Source organism: Xiphias gladius, chromosome 19 (genome assembly GCF_016859285.1).
Source record: "Xiphias gladius isolate SHS-SW01 ecotype Sanya breed wild chromosome 19, ASM1685928v1, whole genome shotgun sequence".
Classification (NCBI taxonomy): Eukaryota; Metazoa; Chordata; class Actinopteri; order Istiophoriformes; family Xiphiidae; genus Xiphias; species Xiphias gladius.
Window position 1 is genome coordinate 19,891,082 of NC_053418.1, and position 9,750 is coordinate 19,900,831.

The 9,750-nt window shown below is 41.4% G+C and overlaps 2 protein-coding genes across 2 annotated transcripts; one reads left to right on the top strand and one right to left on the bottom strand.

Annotated features, from left to right (window-relative positions):
* Positions 1–172: 172 nt before the first annotated feature.
* LOC120804696 (E3 ubiquitin-protein ligase NEURL3) lies at positions 173–5,241 on the bottom strand. The gene is made up of 6 exons (XM_040154219.1): positions 5,189–5,241; positions 3,754–3,844; positions 2,970–3,162; positions 1,224–1,736; positions 961–1,125; positions 173–835 (listed from the first exon to the last, which is right to left on the bottom strand). Exons 3-6 carry the CDS (start codon positions 2,998–3,000, stop codon positions 678–680), a joined length of 867 nt encoding a protein of 288 aa, XP_040010153.1. The 5' UTR covers positions 3,001–3,162; positions 3,754–3,844; positions 5,189–5,241; the 3' UTR covers positions 173–677.
* A 183-nt stretch (positions 5,242–5,424) lies between these two features.
* Positions 5,425–8,533, top strand: nkx6.3 (NK6 homeobox 3). Its single transcript, XM_040154220.1, has 3 exons — positions 5,425–6,251; positions 6,929–7,098; positions 7,537–8,533. Exons 1-3 carry the CDS (start codon positions 5,837–5,839, stop codon positions 7,765–7,767), a joined length of 816 nt encoding a protein of 271 aa, XP_040010154.1. The 5' UTR covers positions 5,425–5,836; the 3' UTR covers positions 7,768–8,533.
* The last annotated feature ends 1,217 nt before the right edge of the window (positions 8,534–9,750 follow it).

Genomic DNA, 9,750 nt, shown 5'->3' on the forward strand with positions numbered 1-9,750 from the left:
TCCACTTACTGTACCGGGAACAAGTGGCTATGTGGAACTTGAATCGAGATTGTTTCGGAATTTTGGGGAATTTGTATCGTACACACATTTTACAACAAGTATCGGAACAACACATTTAACTAGTATAAGAATAACAGAAAGGAGACTGATGTGATAGTCACAATAACATTTAATTTTACAGGCATATTTTAATATGATATTTTGATTTAAAAAAATATAAAACAGCATTTCTATACAATTTTTACAAATTTTACAAAATTAAAGATTGATTTAAGATTTATAAAATCAATGAGCAAAAATATAATGTACAATTTTATTATTATATTATATGTATTACATTACACCTTGTGCTGTCCTCACCAGAACAAATCTCATCCCCATCTACCTTAAGAGGTAAAGTTTCACTCATTCTCTCACATGATCAGAAAATACTCCAGTTCACTATCTTCACATATACATCTCAGTACAACATTTACATAATAAGAGAGAGAGTTGAAAAACATGTGACGGAGGTTCCTGGCTGGGCTTCGACAAGGGACGCTGTGGCCACACAGTAAACCTCCCCAACCACTGGGCTACAAGGACACATTAAGCAGGTGCCACTCTTAGTGCATTCTTCAGTGCGGTCACTCAGGAGCTTTCTGGTGTCTTGGAGCTGAGAGCGCCCCAGAGACGCATCACTCCTCCGCTGATGGAGCTCTGATCACATATCGACAGAGTGGGCAGAAGCCAAACTGCTGGAGGACTCGGGGGCTGCAGTGTTTACACAAACACTGGTGGCCACAGGGCAGAGTGATTCTGGCCTTTTTTCCCCTGCACACCACACAGTCTTCATCTATGAGTGAAGAGCAGAATCTTCATTACAAGACTGACAACACGGTTTCATCCTCCTCCTCTGTCGCTCAAAATGTTCAAAACACTGAAATCATGGAGTATTTGGTTGGAAGAACTCTTTCTTACCTGCTGGGCCTTCCGTGTCAAGAGAGGAGATGGATTCATCACTGTTTCCATTGAGGCTTGAGACATCAGAAATCGAACCACAGTGGATGTCAACATCAGGTGTGGTGAGGTGTTCAGGAGCAGGACGGGATCTTTGAGTGAAAATCCCTATCCTTCTCTCTGAGCCTGCAACAAAGAGTACAGTCATTCAAACAGTGGTGGTTGAAAGCAAAAATAAGGCAGTAAGGCAACAATACATCATGGTTATTTGGTAGCAAACTTACCCAGCAGGAAAATGGAGCATGTCTGTCCGTAGATGTCTATCATTGCCCACAGCGGCTTTCTGAGGTCCACTCCTGTTAGCAGTTTGTGCTGCATGCAGTTTTTGCTTGTGACGTACATGGTGCCACCCCTTGAAACCCAGAACTCCAGCTGTGAACCTGGTTGGCAGTAGGATTCAGGCACAGGAGCAGCCCAGTGCCCAGGGGCGTCAGTGAGGATGGGCATGGCCACGCAGGGCAGAGGCAGAGATCTGGCTGTGGGCGGCACGTTGGTGAAGCCTACTCGCAGGGCTCCATGCCACATAAACATATCCTTCTCCACCCTCAGACGAATCTTCTCTCGGACTTTCAGTGGGCGGTTGCTGAACACCAGACTGTCTCTGAATGTGTACCCCATCCTCTCTGCGAGTCGACACCCCTGGCTCAGGCGGACCATGTCTCCCTTAGCCTGATGGTGGAAGGACAGAGGTCTGAGCCAGAACAGGCTGCACCAGTGTGACGCCTCTGATGCAACAACTGCAAGAGGACAAAACCAACGTTAGGAATCTTCATGTGCAAGCCATATTTGCGTACAGTGAATTCTTTTTCAGTCCAATCTTTTAGATTAAATCTACACAACAATGTGCATGTGTAACAGGCAATCACAACAACAAGAAGCCAGAAACTATTGTATCTACTGCAGTGTAGTAAATAATAAATTATTCTGCAAATTTGTGCTGAAATTGTGCAGAATTTTGGACTATAAGAAGTGAATACTGGACTTTTCCTCTTTTAATTAATGACTTTCTCCATCTCGTTTAATGCTATCAATGAAAAACTGTTTATACGATTGACCTTGGCGAAATCAGAAATAAATCATCCTAATAAACTCAGGCTGTTGCGAATATGGCCATATTACCCAAATGGTTTCTGTTTTATGCTTTTTTACTGCAGTAATTATGACGATTTTACTACTATCAAACTGTATGATAACGAGTAATACTGAAAGTAAAAGACGCTCTTGTTTTCAATTTTAGGGAACTGGTGAGGGTGCGCCATTCCTCAATTCAGATTGATACTTAAAAGAGAAAGCTTTATCTCAAAGCATTTCTTCGTTTGGCAAGGGAAAAGTTGCACTAAATGATAACCTGCTAGCTAAGCCCAAAGATTCATCTTGCAGATGTGACTCACACATCTGTAGCAATACTGGTAACCAGTTACTTGGTATATTAAAAGCCTTTTACTCATCAGTGTTAAGCTGCACATTTCCCGTAAACCACAGTCTATAGTTTCTAGTTATCTCTCATGTCCTTTTTGTTACATTTTACAGCACAGGTCATAAATCCCGAACTCCATGCTATTTATTTCAAATCTTCCAATCTGTTTTACAGCACAACATGAACATGAACAACATGCCTCTGTTTTGTATCTCACCTGATCGAATTCTTAACAATAATGGTCACTGTCTTAACCGACATAATGGTATAGCTGTCAGTAGATTTGGAGAAAAGTAAGGAGGTAAGGATTTTCATACAACAGTAATATTCCATTACCATAAAATTCATAGTTTTGTTGCTTGAGATTAACATGTAAAACACAATTTAGTTGATTAATATAATCAAAACTTTTTTTTTGTTTAGGTTTTTTGGCAAAGAAAAGTCAACATGACAAATTTAGATTTACAGAGTATCACACTGATACTGAAAGCAATATCGTAACTTACAAATCAAGTTGTCTGTAAAGATTAAGGCCCAAGGATGCATATCTCACCAGAGTTCAGGTCGCGTGTCTCCTTCTTCATGATGAGGCGGTGGATGGCGCAGTCCTCTTTCGGGTTGCCCGTCTGTGACTGGGTTCATTTGTCGAGGGATGGGAGCTTCTGGCTGGCTTTATGGCACGGTGCACGTGCGGCTCCAAAACACAACCTCGCCACGGATCAACGGGGGAGTGGAAGGGGGAGGTCCTGAGGGAGGGACCACACTTTTGGAAATTTACCTAAAGAGCCCGGGGGGGGAACGGTGCCAATATCTTCACAGCAATAAATCCCACGAGCGGTGTCAACGCTGTCGGGTTTATACTGGTTTACATACGATGTTGCAGATAATAAGATGCCGTTTCCGCCTGTATGTAAACTTCTAAAGTGTACGTATCAAGTTCACTGTACTTGCTTGTTTACTTTAAAATCAGACGCATGTTTTCTTCTCTGGAGATGCCGAATGGCGACACTTTGTGCAGTGACCAAATCCACCTGTTTTCCTTCTCCGCTGAAGTTCCTCTTTATGAAAATTGTGAACATAGTAAATAACTGAATGTCTTGATCCCCAATTTCGCCATTTTATCGAAGCCGACGCACGAGACGGTCTTAAAGACGTGCAATGCAATTTGGCCTCATTTTAGTGAAACGCTGGGAGGGTTCACCTGATAAAACATGTCATCAAAACTGATAAGAACACGTCATCAAAACTGATAAGAACATGTCATCAAAACTGCCACCAAAACATTGGGTATGTCTTCCCGGAATGGCTGTGTGAACTGGAAGGAGCTCCACACATACCTGAGCGATGACAGCACGCAGAGGTTCATACTTAAAATTTTCCTCCGTTGTTGGCGGTCGCGGAGCATAGATCCGTTCTCTCTGTCGCCCTCTACAGGAAACAAACACACACACACACACACACACACACACACACAGCGGTCCCGATCATGTGACAGGATGAAGCTATGACTGAACTCTGAAACGGCGTCATGGCTCTTGGAAAGTTACTGGGAATCACTTGACTTTCCCCAGAAAACCCAGCAATATCACGAGGCCCGAGAGACCGCAGGTCACGCCGGGTTGCGCGGGCTTCGCGGGCATGTTTTAACGTGCATTACGAGCGTGATACGCGGATAGAAATGCATGCGGTAGAAGAAACACTGTGGCCTTGTTGTCCAAGCATGAAATATTCTGTACACGCTCTGTGGCTAAAATATGCCAGTTCGTAAAGTAGAGACACTGCAGGAGTCAGAAAACCTCTTTCATTTATGCACCAGTTCAAAAAGCATAACAATAGACCACATAATCTTAACCACTGCCAGACTCACGTGATGCATAATACGACACCATAACATCATATAGTTCATCTTAGTCAGACAAAGTGAAGTGGAAGGAAGTGAAGTAAAAACGCAATTTCTCTTGTCAAACGGAGTGATAGATATGTAACATTAAATATTAGAATCGATTCAAATGTATTGTAAAATTTCAAGTATTTGGCCCAATATCAACCTATATATATATATATGAGGCTTGTTACAGGAAAAGAGAGACGTTTAAATGACTGTGCTGGTATTTTCAAAAACTAGACGTGCTAGTTGAATATTATACCAAAATATGTATTACAATAACTTATTTCCTCAATCAATATCATCTAACATAGACTTTTATAGATATTTTTAAATCTCAAAGTTACTTAGTCTGAAGAGCTAAGACAAAACCAACCATGCTTTGATATGAAACATTTATAACACTCGTACACTCAAAGCTAAGAAAAGACGCGGTGTATTCCTGGAGGATATAACAGGATGGATGAAGATGCGAAGATCTGTGAATGAGGTGGTACACACCATTCATTTTCATTCTCTGCTTTCCTTTATATCATCATTTACTGTACAAACATTGTTTAAAAAAGGTCAAGTTTCGGATTAGATTTGTTTGAGGATGGTGCTTTGATCGAATACCTTTCTGACAGTGTCTTTGCTTTTTTTGAATATCTTTCCAAAGCATGAAATAGGAGGAGAAAAGTAACGACTGACAGATAAAATTCTCATACGTTACATGGGTTCTGGAATATTCATGAACTGAATCATATAAACAAACAGATATAAACTAGTGCATACATGTAGATTTTGTTTAGATTGGGCTATGGTTATCTTATGTACAATAAAAGACTGTATTTTTTTTTTGTTTCAAATCGACATTTCTCCAGTATTAAACCAAAAAACAGAGCAACCTTTCTCCTCCTCTGTGTAGTCCAGCTGCCTCAGCTCCACCACACTTGCTCAGACATGGCAGGCCATCAAAAAATCAACTTGTTCCCACTCCACCTGTTCAAAACACTATTAATCTGCTGCCTTCCAATAAAAAGCTTGGCTTTCACCGAGGAGCCAATGGAGAGGCCTTAATGCAGTTAGACCCAGGCCAATCCCAGGCTGCATTCTAATGTGGCCTATCTTTATCAAGGTGCCACTCCATTTCCAGATACTGCTTATTTATGATTTCTGAGGAGAGAGCCGGCAGGAGGCATATGTCTTTAGGAGAACACTAAAATCTGTGTCCAGAGGGCTCAACCAGAACTTTCGATATGGAGCTATCGCAAGCCATGCTGTGGCTGAGGAGAGGTGAAAGGCGAGAGTGAAGAGTTTTATCCACTGCTACGCCGCTTCTGATGTGGTAGCAACTTTGGCACACACCAGGGACTTTGTGAAAATTGCTATTGGTGCTCTTTATTATTCGAATATCTGGTGACGGTGGGTGGGATCCCAGATCCAGACATCACCCGTGGGTGAGAGAACTCCTCGCGGGCCCATCACAGGTCTTTTCCTGCCTGGATCCTGCTGGATGTGTTACTGAGACCTGGAGGCAGAGTTACAAACTTCCCATGGATCCCAACATCCAGGGGTCTTTCCTGTTCAATAACAGCCTGAACCAATTCCCCTCAGACCTCAAGGCACCGGTGTGTCAGTATTCAGTGCCCAACTCTTTCTACAAGCTCAACCCGGCCCTGAACAGCCAGCTGCAGGCAGGGACGCCTCACGGCATCAGCGACATCCTGAGTCGCTCCATGGTAGGGGTGGGCTCCACGGGTACCACCACCCTGCTGTCGGGATACTCATCCATGGGGGGATTCGGCCCCTCCGTCACCAGCACGTCCATGTACTATAACCGAGACTACAACTCCTCACTGGGCAGCTTCTCCAAGCCGGGCGCCGAGTGCCCCATGAAGGCTCGCAGTGTGAGCTGCTGGGCAGAGGGCAGCTGTGACTGGAGAGGAGGGAGGCAGCAGTGCACCAACAGTGAGTCTAAATACCTCAGGCTGGGCTCAGCATGCAGCCCATCATTGCACTACAACTCCCCACAGAAAGATGTTACCTTTCAGAGGTGAAGAAATGATCTTGAAGCCATGAAAACCAACAAATTCATTGTGGTGAATCAATCAGAAAACAGCCTTATCAGAACTATACAGTATATAGTGTCAACAACTCATATTTATAAAGTACAGTAGGTTAAATGCATGATTTGACTCAAATTTTATTGTTTTTATTGTTTTGAAACAGGGAATAATGCTTATATTGTATAAGATGGTAGATCAATGCAGTCTAATATCTATAAAATGTCATTTTTAGATAATATGTTGTTGAAACCTCTATCGTGCTGCATATTGTGTTTATTAATGTAGATATTACACTACCCTATTAAATAATAATATTCAACTGATTCGGTCTCAACACTCAGCATATGAGCAACAAATACGTAGAGTTTATGACTAGAGAATGAACATGACACAGAGTATCTAAATTTAAAATTGTGAGAAAGCAAATACTTCTGTGGTCATCTTTTTTTCCCCCCTTGGTTATACACACATGAAATTAACCCCGCTATTTACACACACTGTGGTATTTAAGTGCAGGTGCAAGCCTATGTAATAAGTTAGATCAACTGAGTGTAATGTTTTCTGCTTTGACGTGCTCAGGCAGTGGTCCTCTCGTGGAGCTGTCCGGCAGGAAGAAACACACCAGACCAACATTTAGTGGACATCAGATATTTGCTCTGGAGAAAACGTTCGAGCAGACCAAATACTTGGCCGGACCTGAGAGAGCGAGACTGGCTTATTCCCTGGGAATGACTGAATCGCAGGTTAAGGTAAGGTTGACAGTGCATTTACATAATGACTTTTAAACCGACTCTTTCCAGGGAGATGACTTGCTACTTATATGGTGACATTTTAACATCTTACTCTTCTTTTTTGTTCCATTTCTCTATCTTTGATCCCATACATTTTTTGTTGTATTTTGTGGTTTTATGTGAGGTGCCTTGTAGGTCCTATTCTGAAAGGTATTGCAAAAATAAAGTTTCCTTACGCTGTTACTCTCAAGTGGAGGAATAGAAAATAACTTAAATTTCTGTATCTGTGTCATTATCACGAGGAGGTCAACAGCACCACCACCAACAACCGCAAAGACGGATTTTCATTGCTTTCTGTTTCATAATGTCTGCAAACAAGATACACCTGTTACACCAGTTCATTTATCAGGAGTCACACCCACAGACATTAAAGAAAGAAACAAAACATGTGTTTAGGTGTGGTTTCAGAACCGACGCACCAAGTGGAGGAAGAAGAGCGCCTCGGAGCCGAGCTCCACGCAGGCCAGCCACACGGGGCAGGCCGGCGAGGCCTCGGAGAACGAGGTGGAGGACGAGGAGTACAACAAGCCCCTGGACCCCGACTCTGACGACGACAAGATCCGACTGCTGCTGCGCAAACACCGCAGGGCTTTCTCCGTCCTGCGCCTCGGGCCACATCACGTCTGACACACTACGTGCAAATGACGCACACACACACACACACACACACACTTACACGCGCCTCTCTGCAGACCTGCATGATTAAATGGAGGGGGGGAAAGGTTAGTTTTGCATATAAAGTTTAATCAGTGGGCAGTCAAGCATGTTCAGAACAGGTCATTTGTCAAATAGACAAACCGGCTGAAAAAAAGAAGCTAAAGAAATGATGTTTACTTTTATAAGTAAGAAATGATCTCCGGCCTGGTTAATGTTACATCGATATGTTGGGGAATTGTGTCATACACTTCATTTTGTAAAAACATTTTAAAAAAATAACTGCATGATGCTATTGGTAATCCTAATGAATAAACAAGAGAGTAACCTGACGTTATTCGTGTGTTCTCCTTTTGAACAGCTGAAGTTGTTTGTGATCATTTTAATTTCAAAATTCAACGGAAAAGTGCCGTGCCATATGGTAAAATAACCTAATGAGACTTTCTTAATTCATCATAAACCCGATCTACTTGCAGACTTTAAAGAGCAAATGTGGCAAATATCCTTAGCCCTTCAATTAAAACTTCAGAAAATACATTTTAAATTGAAAAAAAAGGATAAATCTGTAAGGAAAGTAATTTCAGGACATATGCATATGTAACATATTCATTTGCGTTTATGTGCTGATTAAAGGCAGGAATAGATTTTTAGTGCATATACATTATAAACATTAAATCAGTGCAGAGAAGAAGTAGGTAATGGAAACATTTATAGGGGATAAGGACTGCTCACATGTTATTATCTAGTATAATATTCCTCATGTAGGATTTGTGATTCTGCTACATGCTTAAACTGAACGTTGACTTGAAGCTGGTTAAAATAAAGTTGACAGCTTTGGTTTTCTTTATTGTACACTTTGAAATACATTGTGAAAATGTTAAGGTGGACAATTTTAAAAAAAAAAAAAAAACCTGAAATACTGCACAATAAATTATTGTGGATTATTTATGAAACTTGGTGGTTAATTTTCTTACGTTTTCATGCAAACTGAAATTTAAACAAACATTATTCGGCTGCATTGGCTCAAGTTCTGTGTGTTTGCTGTTAAGTGACAGTTAAAATGAAACAGCAAGCAAAAAGGCACACAAGCTGAATGGAAATGCAAAGGTCAAAGGTCAAATTTTGTGCGATTTACCATTACGGTGTGGCTTAATTGGAGACAATGACCCCCGCAACCCACTCCAACATAAAATCAATAGCAACAGACTAGCTCATTCACCATTCAGACTCAGTGAGTTTAGACTCCATCTGGTTCAGGTGGCCCGATGATTCTGTCAAAGGAAAAGCCGAGGAATGCTGCTGAGACACTCATATCAAAGACAATAAAATACACTGCAATGTACCAACAATATACTGTATTTGTATTAATGTGAATATCATACACTGCCAATTCTGGCATTATGTAAATGTTGCTCTAGTCTGCGTTGGAGCTATGATAATGCAAATATTTAAAAGCGAGCAGCTATTATCAAATCTTTGTGATTTATGAATTTTCAGCAGGCAATACATGCTGCTATCTGTGTTTTTTTTTTCATTTTTAAAGCTGGATTTATCTCTGTCAAGCCACACACAAAAATGAAATGCAATACAGGTGAGAATTAGTCTCTTGATTTGTTGGCCCTTGAAGACTTTCTGTCTGAACAACCTGTTCTAAATAGTCAGCCCATTCCAGCTATAGAGGGCAGGCTTGATACCTCGTCTGTCTTAGATGCAATTTTTCTTCTGCCACAAAATGAGTGCAGTTCAATCCATGGCTGAATTCTGGAAAACTATGGAAACTCAATGCGTAACACAGACATACAGTAATATACACCTTGCGTTAAGCTTGTGCAGGCTGAATGTCCATTTTGCACGACTCTTCAGTCTGACCAGTACAAAAGTCAGCATTAGTGTGCTTTCGTATTCTTCATATCCAACAGAATGAAAATGTAATAATAAAGGTATAATCTGTTTATT

Coding starts and splice junctions, on each gene's coding strand:
- LOC120804696 (XM_040154219.1), bottom strand. CDS start 3,000: ATGAAGAAGGAGACACGCGACCTGAACTCTG. Junction 1,737..2,969: donor GACACGCGACCTGAACTCTG/GTGAGATATGCA, acceptor GTCCTCTTGCAG/TTGTTGCATCAGAGGCGTCA. Junction 836..960: donor TGACACGGAAGGCCCAGCAG/GTAAGAAAGAGT, acceptor CTTCACTCATAG/ATGAAGACTGTGTGGTGTGC.
- nkx6.3 (XM_040154220.1), top strand. CDS start 5,837: ATGGATCCCAACATCCAGGGGTCTTTCCTGTTCAATAACAGCCTGAAC. Junction 6,252..6,928: donor GAGGCAGCAGTGCACCAACA/GTGAGTCTAAAT, acceptor TGACGTGCTCAG/GCAGTGGTCCTCTCGTGGAG. Junction 7,099..7,536: donor TGACTGAATCGCAGGTTAAG/GTAAGGTTGACA, acceptor ACATGTGTTTAG/GTGTGGTTTCAGAACCGACG.